A 22660-nucleotide genomic window follows, 5' to 3' on the forward strand; every position below is an offset into this window, starting at 1 on the left:
ACAAAAACAAAATCTGGTCTGATTCTTCTTTGTAATTAAAAATATTGTAATTTTCAGCCAGCTGCTGGGGTCCATCCATTGATACCCCCGTGGTGCAGTCAGATACAGACAGACCTCACATCTATTTAACCTTATCTCAGGAGCCAGGGAGTAGAAGTCACCGCTCAGAAGCACAGCAGGGAGGCAAATATTCACTTCTGCAACATTTATTCAAAAAGAGGCAGGCTGCAGACCTGGTGGTACTATTTCCTTGCTCACTAATTAAAGTATTTTGGGGGAGGGAGTCAAGAATTCCTCCTGCTAGGGCATCTATTATACTATTTGCCAATCTTATTAATCACTGTATCTTTAGCCATGATAAGGATATAGGTTACTTTACTTCAGTGAAGATGGGATCAAGAAGGGAGGCAAATTTATACTGCATTAGTTCAAGGACTGTGTGACTGTGCCTGGGGATGCACCTGGGGGTCAAGGCTTCTCAAAATCACTAAAATACTGAGAGAATAGGACTGGGATGGTACGGAGTAATGTAACCAGACATCACTGTTTTCTACTTTCTGTCATATTGCAAAATACTTATAATTACCTGGATTCCCAGCTAGGAAGTGAGAAGATCTGAATCTGAATGCTAACAGTATTATTACTTGCAAAATGACCACAAACAAGTGACTTCATTTCTCTGTCTTCAGTATTCTCAATGTTGTGGTGATGCATTAGTCTATATGAAAGTGCTAGCCTCAGAAAAGATGCTCAAGAAATGTGTTGCCTGGAATTCTGTATAGTTAAGGTAAAAAGTATAGTGTTTACTTAAAAAAAATTAATTTGTCAGACTACAGAAGTCTGAATAGTCCTTTGCATGTGCCAGTTATCCCTTCCCATATCAAAATAAAGATGGATTTTTTTTTTTAATGAAGAGTCTTACATCTCCTCTAAGACCCTGAATTTCAATTGCCTTTGTAATATTGCTGAAAAATGGAGGCGAGAACAAGCATTCGTTAACACTGCTGCAAACCAGGGAAGACAGGGCTCAAAGGAATGCTTTCCAGAGGGCTTCTAAGTCTCCTGGGTACTGACCTGACCAGCCTTGGCCAGGAAATAATTTCGCAAATAATAATCCATGTGCACAGCTCACAAGGGTGGTCTCCAGCTTTCAAATAACAAACTACTTGGTGGGAAGTTCTTTGTGTATTTATTGTAGTGTGAGAGAATGGTAATTACCTAGGGCAGGAGTGCCCAACCTTTTATTTTTCTCTACTGCACACTGGAAGAAGTGGGCCACATATTAAATACATAAATACTAATGAAAGCCGATTAGCAAAAAACGAGTCTGGGCCTACTTTTCAAGATATCCGACCACTACTGATAAGCAAAAAAAGTCCGCACAAAATCAGCGTGTGGCCTGTGGCACAAGTTGAACACCCAGATACAGGTTATGTCATTCAAATAAGAAACAAGAAAAGGAGAAAAAAACATCCACTCCTGACAATTTCCTCATTGCAGAATTTTTCCTTCCTAGGACATATTGATTTATAGCTGGTTTGTTTGTTACAAGTCCTTATTTCTGAGAGGAGAAAATGGATTTCTTGCACAGATAATTGGGGAAAAGGTGAAATGGTTCAACAGTTTCATCATTCCTTCCCTTCCTTGCCCTCTCTCCTTCACAGAAGTACCAAGCTCTGAATCTGAACATAACACAGGACAAGCAGAGCTACCTCATGGGATGTTTGGGTACTGCCGGCCCAAGGCTTGACAGAGGGGACACAGGCAAGAGGCTGGGTTAGGGTCTTCACTGTGCTTAACTGTGCATTTTTCCTTTCTCTGCACTTCATTACCACACCCCTAGGGTCCATTCTATTTCCCTAATGCTTACCAGCTGTCTAACCACGGCCATGTTAGTTAATTTAAAGTAGCCAATTCTGTAAATTGTGGATGGGGTATCTAGCAGAGTTTGTGGGAAGCAAACAAGATTGTATATGAATACGTGGTGACATAAAGTTCGTGTGCGATTTAAATAGTAAACTAATTTAAATCACACACGAACTTTATGTCCATCCTGTATATCACAAGTATCTGGGACTTCTGATCCAGCCATAATGGAGCACTTGACACAAGACTCACCTTGTCATTGTAAATAACAGGTGTAAATAACAAAATACATGAAACAACTGTGTTCAGATATTGGCCACTAGGCAGCTTTGGACTGTGATCTCTGAGAAAAAAGAATCAAAGAAGATGAGACCTCTGATTCACTGGGGTTTCTTTTTTGAGCACTTTTTGAGGACAACACTACAGAACAAGGCTTTGAAAACAAGACAGAGTGGTGCACAGAGGTCCAAGGCAGCTGACACTTGCTAAGAGGAACACCAAAGAGAAGGAATCTGAATAAAGGTCTCCTTCAGTTTGGGGATGAATGGTAAGCTGCACACGTTTAGAGTTAAATACTAAAAGCCAAGCAAAGAAAACCTATGAAGGAAAGAACCACCACCGGAGAACTGTAAACAAGAGAATTCCTACAGTTTACAGAGGTTTGGAAGACACTGGCATTGTGACCAGCCACAGTTGGGACACCTCGTTGAATACGCAGGTATTCAGGGGCAAAGAAAGTCATGCCTTAGTTGTAGGGCTGAATTAAACAGAGAATAAAGGCTATGGTAGGTATGCTTTAACAAAGCTTAAAAACAAGACAAGGAAGAATGAAGCTGTTCTATAAGTACCTTAACTGCCTTCCCTAACAAAACTCAGTGAGGAAACATTCACAATATCGAATATCTAATCAAAAATAACCAGACACGTGAAGCAGTAAAATGTACCCCAGAGTAGGAGTACAGTAAAATGGGGAAACCCAAAATGACAGAGATGCTAGAATTGGTGATGAAGACTTTAAAGTAGTGGTTCTCAACCTTCTGAGTGCCGCAGCCCTTTAACACAGTTCCTGTGGGTCGTGACCCACAGGTTGAGAACCACTGCTTTAAAGCAACTACTATAAACATGTCCAAGTACTGAAAGGACATCTTGCTCCTAAAGAGGAGAAAATAAAAGATACAAAAAAAAAAAAAAAAAGATTATCAAATGCAAACTCTAGTCTTGAAATATATAATATCTTGCATGGAAATTCACTGGGTAGGACTAACAATGGATTAAGACACTAGGGAAAAAAATAAAACACAATGAGCTTGAAGACATAATAGAATTTATCCAAATGGAAGCACAGATAATAAAGAGGTTGGGAAAAAAGTGAACAGAGCTTCATTAACCTGTGGTACACTAGTAAGTGATATAACATACGTGTAAATGGAGACTCAAAAAGAAGGGAAGTGGGACAGAAAAAACAAAGAAATACATAATGGGGCGGGCGCCTGTGGCTCAGTGACTAGGGCACTGGCCCCATATACCAAGGGTGGCAGGTTCAAACCCGGCCCCGGCCAAACTGCAGCAAACTGTTGTGGCGGGCGCCTGTAAGTCCCAGCTGCTCGGGATGCTGAGGCAAGAGAATCGCTTAGGCCCAAGAACTGGAGGTTGCTGTGAGCTGTGACACCATGGCACTCTACCAAGGGCAACAGTGAGACTCTGTCTCTAAAACAAACAAACAAAAAAACAACATAATGGCAAATAGTATTTCAATTTGATAAAAACTACAAATCCACAGATTCAAGTGACATTTTCAAAGGGAATGATCTTTGAGGAACAGTTATTCTGGAAAGCACTTTAAAAAAAAAAAAGAATTTTATAGAAAGAAAGATTCTTAATCCAAAATAAATTTAGATGAAATGTGGTGAGATTATGTTACAGCACACAGAGCAAAGTCTTATCTCTGGGTGTGCCACGACTAGCTGGAGGCTGCTGGGGTGTGCAGAGGCTAGCTGTGGCCTGTTTTGGTGGTCTGTTATTATTTAATATCGGTTTAAATGACAAGGCTAATAATGGAGACCTTGCATACTGCCTTCTTTGGGGCTTCAGAGCGAAAACACTTTCCTACCTTTTGTTCACTTTAGGAAATCTGACACCCTGAAAGGACAAAAAAAAAACACTTGTCTGTGACTCCTTCTCAAGAGATAGGCCTTGAAATGTTAGACTGAAGTACTTCAGGAGGATAGTTCAGTGAGAAACCCTTCCTGCTGAACATTATAACATAATTTTAAAAACTGCAGTTAGAGGCAGTTTGCTAATCCAGGAGCAACCCCCTCGATAGCCTTGATAATCTCTGGGGCAGTGGGGCAAACTGCACACCAAGTGCTTCTTTCTTATCCCACGGCCTTGTTAGATGCTGCATTGCTTCAGTAGACCCCAGCTGCGCATTTCCCACTTTGCCCTTCACCACCAAAAAGTGGCTGGGGATATGTAAATACACAGAAGTAATACACAGTCTTATCAACTCCCGGTTGGACCACTCATTTATAGCATCACGGGGCTTGTTTCACATTCTCTTCCCAGATCCTTTCAATAGTTCTTTGTGTCGATGATAATTTATACGGCACAACAAACAGGGACAACAAGAGTGAATTATACAGGGGGACTATCAGAATATCTGGATCAAAAGGAGTTTAAGGGCATATCGAGACTGAACATTTTATGTACTTGCAAGCAGAGTATGGAATGTTAAAATAATATTTAAGAGGCTAGGCTATTTGTGGGTTTTAATAGTCTCTCTCACATGTCGTTTCCAAGTTGGCAACAGCAAAACCATGGCAACAGGAAATTCTTCCCTGCACTGGAGTTTATGAATGCGTTTCTGTTTTCATGACTCAACTCCTTATTTAATTTCCTGCACAGAGAGTCAGAGAGATTACTATAGACTGCAATACAGATGTGCTAATCCAGAGACCCTCTCAAAGAAAAACAGGTTACAGGTGTCTTTGGATGGATTTTCAGATAAAATTTAAAACTGCCTCCATGTAGGCATACATGGAACAGAAGTTAACATATTCTAACCCAAACAGATATATGAGAACTTAACTATCTTATTAATGACTTGGGGAATGGGAGTGGACAGCCTTGTAGGCTCATGCACCATCACCAAACAGTTTCACTGTTACGCTTTTAATCAACACATTTTAAGAGCCAAGCCAATACCAAAGTTAAAAGGCCTATTTTCTTAGAGATCAAGTTAGACTATCAACAAGAAGCAAAAGAAAAACCTAGATATTAAAAGAATGCAAGAATAAATAAGAAAACCATACTATGGTTGACTACATAGATAAATACGAAGATCATAAAATGAATTCATGCAAGTAAAACATTCCAGGGTGTATATTCATATTTACTGTAAGTTTCTGGAGTTTTTGTTTAGCCTAACATTCAGCTGAATGTAATGAATTTATACAACCCCATCTAGGAGCGATTCTGTATGGCCTGTGTCTACCCTACTTTATCTACACCTCTGAAACATTATTTTTTATAGTCCAATTCTAGTCGCTTTGATAATGATTGTCAACTGTTTTGGTGCTACCATCCCTCTCAAGCATTCTCTCCCCCACTGCCAGCAGTTTTCTGCAATAAATGGCACTGTTGTTTTACGAGTAATTTAGCAGATGCACATCAACACAGAAGGAGGAAAATGAGCCTAGTAGGAGGGTATGAGTATCTCTTACTTTTGGTGTCAAGCTGGGCACGGTACTTCTCAAATCCTTTGAGCCGGACACGTTCTCCCAGTAGCTGGAGGAATTCCTCAAAGGCCGGGCCGGCTGACTCGTTGTTGTACATCTCCTCCTCGGTGCTCTGCCCAGCTTTACAGTACATGATGCCGACTTTCTGCTGATAGTTCAGCTGTAAAGGCATGCGACACGCGCACGTAAACACAGGCAGAGCCATTCAGTCCCAGGGCACATGCCCAGAAAACAGCTAGCACCCTTCCTCTCTAGAAACCCTTCTAATGCCTCTGTTTTGATACCAAAAAAAATACATTCATGAATGAAGGCCAGAAAAATAAATTAAAATTTCCTGCAGGTCAAGGTGATATGTCATTAACAGATGCTGATACTTTAGGAAATTTCTGTTAGTTGATTACAAAGTACAAAATGAGTACTATAAAAAAAACAGTATGATAATGAAAGGAAATTCTTTTTCTGTCATCATCATCTCTTCCTTTTGAAAAGAGAGGCCTTTACGAATCTAAAGGCAGAAGTCCACTTCACAAAATGTACTTTAAAATAAGTTGCTTTACATTCATATTTTTGCAAAAAAATTATAAAAGATTTATCTCCCAATACCATTTTCCCAAAATATCAAATTATAAATCTTGGTTGTATCTTAATTATGGCACTGGTATTATCAACAAGGTACACAGAACAACTTTCCTTTTAAATATTTATTTAAAGCTGAGTGCCTGCAGAGAAACTTTAAAGTAGACTCCATGATGGTAAATCAGCTGGTGGTGAATACAGAATCTCCAAGGGACTGCAACAAACTGGTCAATATAAGGAAGTAGGCCTGCTGGGCTGACAATGCGCCTGTCTGTCCTGTGAAATCTGGGTTAACTAGTCAACTATGGAGGTTCTACTGTATTTCCTTCTCAAATGCAGTTAAAATGAAGCATTCAAGAGATTTAAATATGTGACAGTAATCAAAACATTTCATTTAGCATTTAAAAGTCTAGTTGCTTGGCAAAAAAATTTTACTGGTCATTTAACAAGAAACGAATTTTTGACATTACAAGAAAAGGAGGAGGGATGAAGTGAAATTTTAATAGCTAACATTTATTGAAAACTTACTATACAGTATATGCCTAATATTACTTTCAGTGTTTAACATACAGTTAACTCCTTATCCTCGTAATAACCCTCAAGGCAAATATCACCAGTTTGACAGAGAAGCAAAGAAGACGACAGAAGGGGAGAGAAGGTAACCAGTCCAGCAGTTACTCCGTTAGAGTAGTTACTCTGAGACACAAGATCACTAACTGTCAGGCCTGTGACTCGGCTCCATCAAACACCACCAGGACGCAAACAGGCTTTTCTTGCCCTATTTCTATCACTGCACCATAAGGCCACAGCCTCTTATTTGCAGTTCTGAAGTTGAAAGGTAAAAACAAAATTTAAGCAAATACAGTTGGCAGCAAAACTTGATATGGGGCTGACATCAATATTTTAAATTTATTCCTGTGAGGGATGGAATATTCATATTTCCCTGCACAAATATTAATGTGTTTGATTGTGGGGTACAGCCTCAGATTCCACTGGGAATACTACTATATGGTATATGCATTTTATTACCCTCTTAAAAATCTGGAAAGCTTGGGCATTTTGAAACACATCCAACCCCTGCCATGTTATCAATACATGAAGGGACTAGGAACACGAACTATCTTAGTTAACTTTCCAAACCAAATGATTCAGATAGTGATAACGGAAAATGGCACCGGGAGAAAAGCCTTTCGTTACACCGCACCCTGCATAGTTGACAAGGAAGCTCAACAGCCTGTAGGTGACCCACTGACGGGAGGCTTAGATTCAGGAACTACACAAAACTGATTCCATTTTACCACCTGCTCTGGTGGGTGGACGCTAAAGTCCCAAGTCTGAAACTTGCAAATAACTGGATATACCGATACTGGAATATTTTTAAAATAGCATACAATCTGACATTATTGCTACTTCTATTTCATTTTTTTTTTTTTTTGTAGAGACAAGAGTCTCACTTAACCACCCTCGGTAGAGTGCCATGACGTCAAAGGACTCACAGCAACCTCCAGCTCTTGGGCTTCCGTGATTCTCCTGCCTCAGCCTCCTGAGCAGCTGGGACCAAAGGCGCCCGCCACAACACCTGGCTATTAGTGTTCTCACCACAGAAAAAAAAAAAAAAGATTAAGTTTGTGTTAATTAGCTCACTTTGTCCATTCCATGATGAGTGCATACATATTTCAAAACAGCATATGTTGTATAATATGTTGTAGACAATAAATTTACACAATTTTTACTTGTCCATTTAAAAAAACAAATTAATTTTTAATTTTTTTTTTTTCGTAGAGACAAGAGTCTCACTTTACTGCCTTCGGTAGAGTGCCATGACATCACAGGACTCACAGCAACCTCCAGCTCTTGGGCTTCTGCGATTCTCCTGCCTCAGTCTCCCAAGCAGCTGGGACTACAGGCGCCCGCCACAACACCTGGCTATTTTTTGGTTGCAGTTCAGCCGGGGCTGGGTTTGGACCCGCCACCCTCGGTATATTGGGCCGGCACTCTACCGAGGGTGGTTAAGTGAGACTCTGTCTCTACAAAAAATAAAAATAAATAAAAAAAATAAATGAAATAGAAGTAGATTATTTTTCTTTTGAGACAGGGTCTCACATTGTCACCCTGGGCAGGGTGCCATGGTGTCATAGCTCACAGCTACCTCAGACTCTTGGGGCTCAAGTGATCCTCTTGCTTCAGCCTCCCAGGTAGCTGGGACTACAGGTGCCCGCCACAACACCAGGCTAGTTTTTTTTTTCCCCGCCTATTTTTTGTAGACATGGGGTCTCACTTTTGCTCGCTTGAACTCCTGAGCCCAACCAATCCAACTGTCTAGGCCTCCCAGAGTGCGAGGATTGGTATGGCCTGTCTCTGGGAGGGCTTTAGAATTGAGCTGCGTGCCCTATTACATCTCAACAAATAAAAAGGTACTGGTAGTCTCTACGTCTATTACAAAAGAAGTTTTCAATATAGCCAAATCCCAGGACCCGTCATTATCTGACTCCCTCTCCAGGAAGAATGATTATAACACAGAGATAAAGCAATCTGGAGGAAAAAGAGGCTTTCAGTTGTATGTTGTCTGTCTGTGCCTTCCAGATTAGCCTTCACATACAACAATGCAAAACAGAAGTCACCCTCATCAACTGAAAGCATTGTAGTGGCACTTAATTTGTGAGTGACAATTTGAAACTTCTTACATAAAAGCCTAAGATTTCACACCAACATTCAAAAGGATTCCCTAATATAGATACAACTTTGCTGCAAAATGAAGATAAGAAAAACTCTCCCCTGCACTTGACAGGCAGAATCCAAGGACAATGTACCCCCTTCTTTTGACTGATTTGTCATATGCTAGTGAATTTCACTGCCGGCTGTGAAAAGAAAGTTCCTTCTAAGAGGATCAGGGAACTCTAGACTATCAAATTTCCTCTGGTTTTGAAACTGTGCCAAGTGTCACCTATTCTCATCCCCAAAGGTGACAATATGACTGAACCCTTGATTTCTACTCCAAATGAATCAAAGGTAGGTGGCATTCTCTGAACCCAGGTTCCCTGCCAGAAGGAGAAGCTGTCAAGGAGGAATGATGTAAAAGTAACAAGAAGTACTCCAAGGGAAGGAAGAAATTTAAGTGGAGTTAAAGCTGTGGTTTGGAGATCTGGATTGTTTAAAGAGGTTACATGAAACAGTGATTTTGGTTTGTGTTTATGAATATACAATATGTAATATAATGTTCAAAATAGAGTTGCGATGACAGTGGAAGCCACCTTGGAAACAGGTTGGGTTTATCCACAGTTTAAGATTTTGCTTTGGCTAATCTCTGGGTCATTTAACAATGCTTAATGATTCCAATTTGCTCATGACCTGTTCATATGGAAGTATCTGGGCACTCAACAAATGCCTATATTTATAAAAAGCGACAATGGTCAGTCCAACAGGACAAAGACTATCTTTGAGATGAAGGTCTTGAATCTCAACAAAGTAAAGTATCTTTCAAAACCTTCCAAGAGTGATGTGGGCTCCCACAGCTGGGAGCCAACAGAACATAACTTTGCTCTTCCTCTCACAAAGTGGGCACTTGTAGACAGAATCGAAGAAACAGATACTGCAATCTGACTTATACGCTCCCGAGTTCCTGGGAAGATGTATGCTAAAGTTCCCACCCTTCACCCTTAGAAACAGATTTGAATAAGAGACCTCTGAAGAGGTGCCACATTTCACCCAGTCTTCCCTGGTGTCATGCCCAAGGAAGGCCACAGGGGCAGCACAGACCATGAGAACAACCTAGTTCTTACATTCTTATAAATCCTTTTACATGGTCTAATTTAATCTATAAATTTTAAAAGGTCGCTGTAAGAGTTCATTATGCAACAGTTCCCAAAGTATGGATTGTGAACTCTGGAGGGTCTCCAAGACCCTTTTTTTGGAGGGGAGCATAATGTCAAAACTATCTTCATAGTAACATTTAAGAGGTGATCTGGCATTTTTCACTGCCTCTGAGTCAAACTGCTAGCCCCTTAAGCATGAATCGAAGCCCTAGAACCAAAAGTACAGTAAGCATTATATACTCACTCCCTTCCCAAATAAAGATCCAATTAAAAATGTCCTTGATGATGCAATAAAATACTAACTTATCTTGAATCTAGACACTTGAGCATATGCTTTTTAATATTCTATATGGAGTATGCATAAAGCATTTGTTGCCTGTTAAAGTACTCTATGATAGATACCCTCCAGGGAAAGCATTTGTTCCACTAGGTTGCAAGATGAACAACCTAGGCAGAATAATCCCCACCACCCTACTCTACCCCAGCCCTGAAGTCATCTGTGGTCTAATCTCTGCATCTGTGACGATGTAATTTTGCAGGGCAAAAGAGAACTCAGGTTATAAATGTAACTAAAACTGTTAGTCAGAACATAGAGAATGTGTCCTGGACAATCCAGGTGAGCCCAATGACATACAATGTCCTTAAAAGTGAAAGATAGATGACAGTGATGGCAGAAAGTCGGGAGGAGGGAGGCAGGGCCAGAGGATAAGCCAAGGAATGGGGGTGCCTCCAGGAGCTGGAAGAGGCTTGGACACAGATTCACCCCCAGAACCTTTGGAAAGGAGCCCAGCCCTGCCAACACCTGGATTTTAGCCAGGGAGACCCATGTTGAATTTCTAACCTAAGGAAACGTGAGATAACTAACTCTGTGCTGTTAGAAGGCAGCAAGTTGTGGTACTGTTATACTATAGCAACAATACATAATAAAAACATACTATTTTTATTTGAACTGCCCACAGACCAACTATGGCTATTTAGACTTGTGTGTTTGACAGACACTGTCCTGAAAATAAAAAAGGGGAGAGGGGAGGGGAGAGGGGAGCTTGTTACTTCAGAAAAGATAACTGATGCTTTTTTTCTTTTTTGACACAGAGTCTCATTTTGTCACCCTCAGTAGAGTACTGTGGTGTCACAGCTCACAGCAACCTCAAACTCTTGGGTTCAAGCAATTGTCTTGCCTCAGCCTCCCAAGTAGCCTCCCAAGCAGCAGTACGTGCCCACCACAACGCCCAGCTATTTTTAGATATGGGGTCTCGCTTTTGCTCAGGTTGGTCGCGAACCCGTGAGCTCAGGCAATCCACCTGCCCCGGCCTCCCAGAGTGTTAGGATTACAGGCGTGAGCCACTGCACCCAGCGTCTGATGATATTTCTTGCCAATAATAAAATGCAAGTTTTACAGCAAGATCTGAATTCTGGAAATTTTGTGAACTTTACAAGCTTCTTAACATTTAAAGATTAATGGAATATTTTATTATAAAATATGTCAACACATACAAAATCTGGGTAAGAGAACCAGTACTTTCCAAATGACCAATGCATGAAATTATAAAATGACGCGTGAGTAAAAAGACTCATTCAAAATGCATGAAGACCAAAGGCTTTTTAATTTGACAAGGTGCACTTACCCAGTTTCAAATCCTAAACTGGTATTAACCTGTGAGAAACTACCATTTGTTGAATTTTAGTGTTATATCAAAGAATAATATGCACAATTATCTGAAAGGACCACAAAATACTCCTTCTTTTCCAAGTGCATCAACTCTGTGAGGCCAGATTTTCTTTATCTACTCCAACCAGAACAACATATTGCAATATGCTGACAGCAGAGGTACCTATGTGAGCCCAACCGCCTTCGATTAAGCTAGACATTAAAGAGATCTGCAAAGGTGTCAAACAATACTGTTCTTTGAACTAATTTTTTTGTTTTAGAAATCTTTTTCACAAAAATATTTATGTTAACGTGCAATCATTTTATTGTTGCCTTTTGTTTTTAACTTTTATATACCAATATACTGTAATAAATACCAGGTGAATGCCATGGCTCTCTCTAAATATGTGGTCATATTTTTGGACTGCAGATAACTGAAACTACAGAAAACAAAATTGTGAATAAAGGTGGGGGGTGTTGCTGTATAAACTATGTCTTTTCCTATTCATGTATACCTATGATAAAGTTTCATTTAGAAACTGTCACAGATTAACAATAAGGGATATTGAGGCCAGGCATGGTAGCTCACACCTATAATCATAGCACTCTGGGAGGCTGAGACAGGTGGATTGCTTGAGCTCAGGAGTTTGAGAGCAGCCTGAGCAAGAATGAGACCTTGTCTCTACTAAAAATAGAAAAATTAGCTGGACACTGTGGCGGGTGCTATAGTCCCACCTACTTCAGGAGGCTGAGGCAGGAGATCACTTGAGATTGCTGTGAGCTATGATGACACCATGGCACTCTACCCAGGGTGACAAAGTGAGACTCTGTCTCAAAAACAGTAAGTACAAATAAAAAAGAACAATTATAACAAAACTCTAGCATCACCGATCTTACACTTTGGGGCCATTAGTAAGTTAAACAACGATGACCTGAACATAGCACTGAGATACTATGACAGTCCAGCTGGTGACTGGGTGATCAAGTGACACACAGGCAGGCATCCTCAGCAGTGTTGATCTGCTGGACTATTGTTGCTTTCTCAAAATAGATTAACAGCACACTATTTAAATAAATCGTTTTGACTTTGATATGGTGAATAAGTACAAACAAAAAAGTCACATAGGCAAAAGCTCTGTGGGGTCCCTGATGACTTGTAAAGGAGTAAAGCAATTCTGAGACTTCAAAGTCTGAGAACTATTATCACTGTGCTTTACTTTGCATTTCTCTAATGACAAAAAGTCATGCACCTTTTCCTATGTTCACCTGTTATTTTCAAATCCTCTTTCCCAAAGATTCTCTCAAGATTTTTCCCTTTGGTTGCTATTAAGATTTTCTCTGTATCAGATTGGTTTTAAACAATTTGATTATGATGTGTCTTGGTGTAGTTTTCTGTATGTTTCATAGTCTTAGGGCTCACTGACCATTTTGGATCTCTGAGTTTATACTTTGTACCACATACAATCTGTCATTTCCTATTTTTCCAGGCATTTCATAACTTCCTCTGGGGACACTCCAATTCTGTATTAGACAGGTCACGCTGCTTCACAGTACAGTGATGCTATCTATCCTTTTTTGCTGTTCTTCTCAATTCATTCATATTTAAATTAGAATTACTTCTATTGCTATGTCATCAAGTTCACTAATTTCTTCTTCTGCAATATCTAATCTGCTGTTAATTCTACCCAGTGTATTTCTTATTTTTCATTTCAGACACTGCAGTTTTCACATCTATAATTTAGATTTGGAACTTTTTTATGACTTTCAAATTTCTACTTAATATGTTCACTCTTTTCTCCAGCTTTCCGAACACATGAAAAGACATCTGTGTGACTTTTGCGGTTGGTTTCTTTTCCCTCCCTTATTATAGGTCATATTTTCCTGCTCGTAACTTTTGGTTATATGATTGGCTGACTGTTAGACATTATGAATATTATACCTTGTTGGGTGCCGGACGTTGTTATAGTGCTATAAAGTATTCTTGAGCTTTGTTTTGGGACATACTTAAATTATTTGGAGATAGTTTGATCCTTTCAGTTCTTGCTTTTAAATCCTGCTTGGTTGTACCAGAGCAGCAATTAGTCTTAGGATGATTTTGCTCCACCTCTGAGGCAAAGGCATTCTGAAACTCCAGCCAAATGCTCTGTAAATTATGAGGTTTTCCAGTCTGGTTGGAAGGAAAAGAAAACTACTCCCACCTGAGGGAGGCTCTCTCCTCCTGATACTCTCTGGGCTCCGAGAACCTCTAGCCTTTTGACCTTCCTGGCTCACATTTTAATCTCAATTTAGGGTGACCCTCCCTGTCCTGCAGCCTGGAAACTCTCTGCGGGCAGAGAAGTGGTGCATGCTTAGGGTTCACCTCATTTGCTTCCCACCTCCCAGACGTGACCATCCTTCACTGCCAGATGTCCAATGTCATAAAAAACCACTGTTTCATAGTTTTGTCTAGTTTTTGTTTCAAATGGAAGATTAAATCCAGTCCCTTTTACTTAATCCTGGCCAGAAGCAGAAATTTGCCTTCAGTCTAAAAATCAACTTTATTAATATAGATTTCTGAATAGCACATTGCATCTGTGTGAGGCATGTGATTTAATGAGACAAAGCACTGCACAACCTATACACAAAACATTTCCATTACCCCAGCAGTTCCTGCGGCCCCTTTGCAGTCCATTCCTGCACAATCTAACAGCTTCAGGCAACCACTGTCCTAATTTTTTCCTATAAATTAGTTTTTCCTACATTTTAAAGATTATTTTAAGTTAAAACTTACTGTGAGAGTCACTCTTTTAGCACTTAAGAATTGTCTTCTGGCCTCCATCTTTTCTTTATGCTTTATACCCCAGCAAATGTTTAATTTTAATAAACAATTGTCTGTCTTAGTGTTCTTTGTATTTTTTCCTTTTCTTTCTTTTCTTTTTTTCTTTTAAGAGATATAGTCTCACATTATCGCCCTCAGTAGAGCGCCGTGTGTCACAGCTCACAGCAACCTCCAACTCCTGGGCTTAGGCGATTATCTTGCCTCAGCCTCCCGAGTACCTGGGACTACAGGTGCCTGCTACAACACCCGGCTGTTTTTTGTTGTAGTTTGGCTGGGGCCGGTGCCCTATCCATTGAGCCGCAGGTGCCACCCTTGAATGTATTTTTTCATCTAGCTATTTTAAAGATTTTTCTCATTTTATTTTCCGCAATTTTTACCACGATGGCAATACATCTCATTTTCTTTGTATTATCTTGCTTAGAATGGAGAGAACCCCCTGATTGTCTTAACTCATGTTTTTAATCAGTTTTGGGAATTTCTCTACCAGGATTTCCTTGAATATTGCTCTTAGTCTCAAATAATACATAAATACCTCTTCTCGTTGTAGAAATCCAAGCATCTACATATTTCACTCTGGTTCACAGGCCTTTGAGGCACTTTTCTACATTTCCCCATGTTTCCTTATCTCCATTCTTAAGTTATAATTTTTCTGTTAACTTAACAATTTTCTCTTCTCTTGTGTCTAATTTGCTCTTAAACATATCTACTGGGTCTAACTTTAGGTTATTTTTTCAGTTCTATAATTTCAATTAGATTGTTGTCCAAATTTCTCTCTGAGCCTTGAATTCTGCTGTATTTTGTTTTTTTGTTAAATCTCCAAAGTCTGATATGATTACTAAAAGTTATGATCTGCCTCTTAACTACTTATCCCTTGCTTGATCCTGGATTTAAATCCCAAACCTCTTTACCTATCAGCAAATGTCCAAGGAAAAAGGTATTATAAAATATTTTTACTTTTGATGAACTTCAATTATGCCATTTTTTTTTTTTCTGGACTAAGCTTTTGGTGTCATGTCTAAGAACTCTTTACCAAACTCACGGTCCCAAAGATTTTCTCCTTTTTTTGTCAAAAATTCATTTTTCTTTGGAGACAGAGTTTTACTTTGTTACCCTCGGTAAGAGTGCTGTAGCATCATAGCTCACAGCAAACTTTGATTCCTGGGCTTAAGCGATTTTCTTGCCTCAGCCTCCCAAGTAGCTGGTACTACAAGTGCCTGCCACAATGCCCGGCTATTTTTAGAGATGGAGGTCTCACTCAGGCAATCCACCCACCTTGGCCTCCCAGAGTGCTAGGATTACAGGCATGAACCACCGTGCCCGGCTTTGTCAAAAGTTCTTAATAATTTTATATTTCAATCTATGATCCATTTGAATTAATTCTGCATAAGATTATGATGTTTAGGTCAAGTTTCATTACTTTGTTTATGGATGTACAATTGTCCTAGTACTGATAAGCCTATCCTTCCTCTATTGAATTGCTTTTACGTCTTTGCTAAAACTCAGCTGGCTAAATTTGTTTGGGGTATTTCTGGTTTCTCTGTTCTGTTCATGTGTCTGTCCCTCCAATAAGACCACAGTCTGATTACTGTAGCTATATAATCTGTCTTAAAATCGGGTAAAGAAATTTCTTCCACTGTATTCTTCTTTTTCAAAATTGTCTTAGGTACTCTAGTCCCTATGCTTTTCCATATAAATTTTATAATATCCTTGTCTATAACTGTAAAAAAAATCTTGCTAGGATTTTGATAAAAATTAAAAGATTAAACTGGAGAGAACTGACATTAATATATTGAACCTCTCAATCCATGAAAATAATATGCCTCTCTATTTATCTGAGTCTTTAATTTCATTCATATTTTATAGTTTTCTGAATACAAGCTACTTATATTTTGTTAGATATATGCCAAAGGTTTTTTTCTTCTTGAGAAACTCTAAAGGGTACATTTTAATTTCAATTTCCACATATTCACTGAAATAGAATTAATTGATTTTTGTAAGTGGATGCTCAATCATACAACCTTGCTAAACACACTTTGTAGTTCCAGGAAGTTTTGACAGATTCTTGGGGTTTTGTACATAAGATCATCATGTCGTCTGATACAGGGACAGTTTTATTTTTTCCTTTTCTGTATCCTTTAATTGGCATATGGATACAGAAAAGAAAAAAATAAAACTGTCCCTGTATCAGATGACATGATGACTATGTCACTGACTTGAACTCTAGTCCTATGCTGAATAGCAGAGGTTAACCGCAGACAACCTTCCCTTGTTTCACTCTGTCTTTCACCATCACGTATGAGGTAGGCTGTAGGTTTTTTATGGATATTCTTCATCAAATTGAGGAAGTTCATCTTAAGTCCTAGCTTGTAATCATAAATAAGTTTAAAATTTGTCCAAATGGTTTTGCAGTGTCAACCGATATTATCATGTGATTTTTTCCTGTTTGGCCTGTTAGTACAGTGGATTATATCAGTTAATTTTTCTTTTTTCTTTTTTTTGGAGACAGAGCCTCAAGCTGTCACCCTGGGTAGAGTGCTATGGCATCACAGCTCACAGCAACCTCCAACTCCTGGGTTAAAGAGATTCTCCTGCCTCTACCTCCCAAGTGGCTGGGACTACAGGCGCCCGCCACAACACCTGGCTATTTTTTGGTTGCAGCCGTCATTGTTGTTTGGCGGCCTGGGCTGGATTCGAATCCGCCAGCTCAGGTGTATGTGGCTGGCGCCTTAGCTGCTTGAGCCACAGGCGCCAAGCTTAGTTAATTTTTCAATACTGAATCAGACTTACATGCCTGGGATTTTGAAAAAATATTACTAAATTATATTCACTAATTTGTGTCAAGGAATTCTGAACACACTCATGAGGAATATGGTCTGTAGTTTTCTTTTTTGCTACTTTTGTCTGGCTTTGGTATCAGGGCTTCACAAGTCAACTGAGACAAATTCCTCATCTTGTATTTTCTGGAAAAGAATGTGTAGAACTGACAATGATCCTTCTTTAAATGTTAGGTAGAAACCATATGGCTTGGTAGATTTCATTTTTGGAGTTTTAAAATGATGAATTCCATTTTTTTCAATAGTCATAGGTGTATTCAAATATTTCATTTCAACCGGGTGAGTTGCAATAGTTCTTTTTTGAGGAGTTTGTCCATTTCCTCTCAATTATCAAAATCGTATGTGTTTAGCTGTATACAGTATTCCCTTACGAGATCACTGCTGTGGAGAGCGTCTGTAGTGATACGCCATTTCAATCCTGATACAGTGGTCCCTCTTATCCCTGGGGGGTATTTTCTAAGACTCCCAGTGAATGCTTGAAACCACAGATGATATTGAGTCCTATATATACTATGTTTTTATCTATACATACATACCGGTGATAAAGTTTTGTTTTGTTTTGTTTTTTGGAGATAGAGTCTCATTGTGTCGCCCTCAGTAGAGTGCTGTGATGTCACAGTTCACAGTAACCTCAAACCCTTGGGCTTAAGCGATTCTCTTACCTACAGCTTCCCTAGTGGCTGGGACTACAGGTGCCCACCACAATGCCCAGCTATTTTTTGTTGCAGTTGTCATTGTTGGTTAGCTGGCTCGAGCTGGGTTCAAACTCACCAACTTCGGTGCATGTGGATGGCGCTGTAACCACTGTGTTACAGATGCTGAGCCAATAAAGTTTAATTTATAAATTAGACACAGTAAAAGATTAACAATTATAAAATAGAATAATTTTAACAATACACTTTAATAAAGATTAATTAGGTGAAGTGGTTCCTTTCCCTGCACCCAAATATCTTATTGTACTAACTCATCTACTTTTGGGCCATGTTTGATCAGAGGGAAGTGGAACCACAGACAGAGGGGGACTGCTGTGGACGAGATTAGTATTGACTTTGTTTTTGTCAGTTTTGCTAGATAATTTTCTATTTCACTGATCTTACCAAAGATCCAACTTTTTACTTCGTTAATTGTCTATACTGTTTGTCTATTTCCAATTTCATTAATTTTTGCTCCTTATAATTTCCTTTTCTACTTGCTTCGTATTTATTTTGCTCTTTTTCTAGTTACATAAGGTGTGTACTTAGTGCAGATCACTGCTTTGAGATATTTCACCTTTTCTAATGTTACACTTAGTACTATAAATTTCTCTATCAGCCTGGTTTAGCTGCATCCCATGCATTTTGGAAGACTGTATTTTCATTCAGTTTAATGTATGTATAAAACATTTCCCTTGAGGCTTCCTCTTTGGCCCATTGGTTATTTAGAAATGGGTTTGTTAAATTCCAAGTGCTTAGAGATTTTTGCTCCATTTGGGTTAGAGAGCAAAATCCTGTTAATGATTTTACTTCTTTTAACTTTGCAGGTATTTGTTTTATGGCCCAGGATAGAGTCTATGTTGGCATGTGTTCCATGTGGACTTGCAAAGAACATCCATTCTGCTGTTTGTTGTGAGTCAAGTGTTCTATAGCAATTAGATCTTATTAGTTTTTTTTCTTTTTGCGGTTTTTGGCCAGGGCTGGGTTTGAACCTGCCACCTCCGGCATATGGGGCCGGCGCCCTACTCTTTTGAGCCACAGGTGCCACCTTATTAGTTTTTTTAATTGTTTGAATTTTTATTTTAATGCACAGTACAAGAAATGAACTTTTTAATGAACTGAATTGTATGGTTCAATTATATTGTTGAATGACATAGCAAATAAATTAGACTCGTGTTTAAAGAGGTCAGCCAAATGGCCAAAGTTAAGGATATAATGAGCACAGATAAACAAAGATAGATTCTACAGTTGTCTTTAAGAGGTTGAAGTCTTTCAAACCCAACTTTGCTAAGAATTGGTCTGAAGATCAACAGCACATGGGAATGCTGAGCAGGGAGACGTTTCCTTGGTGCCGCTCCGATGACACTGCCCACATGCAGAATTACCGCTGCTGCTTCAGCTGCACTTGTTGCTTCATTTGGCAACTTTCTGTCATACCCAGTGCAGCCATATCTCCAGTGATATCTTCCCTCATATCCAGTCCAGCAGCTGTAGTGCCTTTGCTGTGAGTAGCTCAGAGCTGTGCCAACAGATCCGTACTATCACAGCCTGAACTGTCAGCTACGATAGGTGGTAACATTCTTGGAGCTTTAGCAAAAGGTTCCATTGCAACAGCTTCTTTGCCTGGTATTCTACTGCTGAGCTGTGCCGCAGCACAAGCCATTAATGTTTGAGGACAGCCTCCTCCATAAACTGTTCCAGAATCCTTCATAGTTTAGGCAAGAATGCATAGTGCATCATGCAAAGATCTTTCTGCTTCATCTAAAATGAGTTGAGTGGCACCATACAAAACAATGGTGCAAGCCTCTCTAAGGGCAACCCCAGAAAAGTGAATGAGTCCTTCTTCTCCAGTCATGACTTCTTGGTAAGTTTGTAACTTCCGAGCTTCACCAGTTCTAGGTGATCGAGGTAGTGGCAATTTCGCCTGTAACAAGAGCTAGGCATTCCACACCTGCAAAATCTGCATTCTCAATGGCCATGACACCAGCAGCACCAAAGAGCTGCTCAGGATAACCATAAATTAATTGCCTGTTAATACAGCAATTTATTCCAGGCTTAAGAAAACACTCCACTTTCTCCTTCATTTTTTCCTTTTCTGCGTGTTGTATTTCTGCAACCTTTGCTGTAGAATCAACTCTTACCCGGGAACCAAATATCTTTATTTTGTCCGCTCCATTAAAGTATTCGCAATAAGAATTTTAGCATTTTCAACTCATTCTGGTTGATTTACTCCAATTTTTTTAACCAATAGAAAGCCTTCACCTAAATGGGAATCTGCCAGACTGCCTCCTAGCTTCTTGATGACATGAAATGCCTCCCGATTACTAGAGCCCTTCCGTCTGAGAACAGCTTGTACAGCTAACTTAGCAAAGTGGCCTTTGTGATGAGTTAGAAGTTTTGACAATAACGTTCCCACAATATTCATCAGCTCTTGACAGAATTTATCAGAATCTTGATAAAAAATCTTGACAGCTCTTCATCAGAATCATGATAGAACAGTAACAAAGGTAGTGCCAACGCCAACTTCATCATCTTGAACTCTTGACACATCAACTAAAACTTTAGCTGCTGGATTGTCAACAACAATGTTTTTGAGAATAGTGGCACCATCACTGGTTACCACAAGACAGGCATCTCGTCCACTTTGAAGAATTTTATCCATGCCCTTGGGCCCCAATGTGCTCTTTACCAAACCTCCAAAGGCTATGTCACCAATAAAAGATGACAGACGAGCTGTCCCTGCTCTCTTCATCAGCTCCAGCCTTGAAGATGTTTACAGGTGCAAGACAAGAGTCTCACTATGTCGTCCTGGTATCACAGCTCACAGAAACTTAGGTGATTCTCTTGCCTCAGCCTCCCAAGTGCTGGGATGACAGGCACCCGCCACAACGCCCAGCTATTTTTTTTGTTGTAGTTGTCATTGTTGCTTTGCAGGCCTGGGTGGAGTTTGAACCTGCCAGCCCTGGTGTATGTGGCCGGTGCCCTAGCTGCTGAGCTACAGGAGCCCAGCCGAGGGTGGGATGCACGTTCTTTTTTTTTTAAAAAGCAAAGGAGCTGTTTATTCACAGACTCGAGTCTGGGCTTCTTGTTCCTGGCGCAGCAGGAGGGCAGAGAAGCCCCTACCGCAAAGGGAAGAGCAGTTTTAAGGATACAGAAAAGAAAAGGGGGGAGGGGGGAGGAATAGGGGCTTAAGGACCTAAACAATGTTTGCGTTGGGCTGATTGCTTAGGGAAAGATTTACTACTACTGGGGCCGAGGGTGGGGGCCGTTATTGCTTGGGGAAGACACACTGGAGCCCGGGGTGGGGGAGGAAGCAGGTTGCCTATCACCTTTGGTATGGGATGCACGTTCTTAAACGATAAAACAGGCAGAGGTCACAGGCCACCTGTCCAATGACCTTCTGGGCAGAGGGACATGCGGCCTGGATATTTGACCCTCGGACAGCTCCCTCTAGATCTTGTTAGTTTATGGTGTTGTGAAGTTCTCTCTCCTGTTGATTTTTTGACTAGTTGTCCTATCAATTGTTAAAAGGGGGGTGTTAAAATTATCAGTTATAACTGTGGATTTGTCTATTTCCCATTTTAGTTTCTCAGACATCACTTTGCATTTATAGCTCTGTTTGACTGATGCATACACATTTAGGACTGCTACGTCTTTGTGGTGGACTGATCATTTCACCATTATATAATTTCTGCTCCTGGTAATTTTCTATACTCTGAAGTCTACTTTACCTGGTATTACTAAGCCACTACAGTTTTCCTTTGAATAGTGTTTGCACGGTCTATTACAGTGTATCTTTTCTCATCCTTTGACTTTCAACCTACTTCCACCGTACTTCAAGTGAGTTTCCTGTAGTAGCCTACAGTTAACATAGTTGGGAAATGCTTTTTTGATAAACCTACCTTGCTAATCTCTGTCCTTTAAATGGTATTAAACCATTTAAAATTAATAGAATAAATGACACATTAAACCTTCATCTGCCATTTTATCTTTTTTCTCTTTTCATTTATTTCCCTTTCTTAGAATTACTTGAGCACCGTATAGAATTCTATTTTGATTTGCCCATAGTGCTTTTGACTCTATCCCTTAGTATAGTTCTTTTTAGTGGTTGCTCTGAGTGTTACTACCTAAATCTTTATCTTTTTATCTATTGGATCACTGTCAAATGACGTCAACATTTTACCAAAATAACTGTCTTAAAATATTCCTGTACATATATTTTATAAACACATTACACACTGTTGTAGTGTTTGCTTCAACTATCACAATAATTTACAAAAACTCAGTAAGAGAAGTATTTACCATTTTTTATTCTTTCCTTCTTCCTAAGATTCAAAGAGTTTCTTCTTTTTATCATGTTTTTCTGTTTACAGAATGTGTGCCAGTCACTTTCTAAGGGTAGGTCTATTGTTGACAACAAATTTAATGCCCTGAGACATTCCTGAAAACATCTCAATTAGCCCTTCATTCCCGAAAGGTATTTTCCCTGAAGATAGAATTCTAGGTGGATAATTCTTTTCTTCTAGCTCTTGAAAAATATGATACTGCTTTTGGCTTCTACGGTTTCTGATGAAAAATCCTTGTCACTGAAATTGTTTCTCTGTTACTCTCATTTGCTTCTTTCTTTTTCTTTTATTGTAGAGACAGAATCTCACTTTGTTGCCCTCGGTACAGTGC

The 22660-nt window shown here is 39.6% G+C and overlaps 1 protein-coding gene and 1 pseudogene across 17 annotated transcripts in view; both read right to left on the reverse strand.

The window, feature by feature from the left end:
* The window catches only part of SIPA1L1 (signal induced proliferation associated 1 like 1), a 434009-nt gene that overhangs the window by 119133 nt on the left and 292216 nt on the right, over window positions 1-22660 (reverse strand). For all 17 annotated transcript variants that reach the window (XM_053601212.1, XM_053601207.1, XM_053601214.1 and 14 more), the window contains one exon: window positions 5589-5763. In XM_053601212.1, the coding sequence (XP_053457187.1) occupies window positions 5589-5763 (175 nt within the window). The remainder of the gene's footprint in view (window positions 1-5588; window positions 5764-22660) is intronic.
* On the reverse strand, window positions 6899-20660 carry LOC128593819 (T-complex protein 1 subunit beta-like; annotated as a pseudogene).

This window comes from Nycticebus coucang, chromosome 9 (genome assembly GCF_027406575.1).
Source record: "Nycticebus coucang isolate mNycCou1 chromosome 9, mNycCou1.pri, whole genome shotgun sequence".
Lineage (NCBI taxonomy): Eukaryota > Metazoa > Chordata > Mammalia > Primates > Lorisidae > Nycticebus > Nycticebus coucang.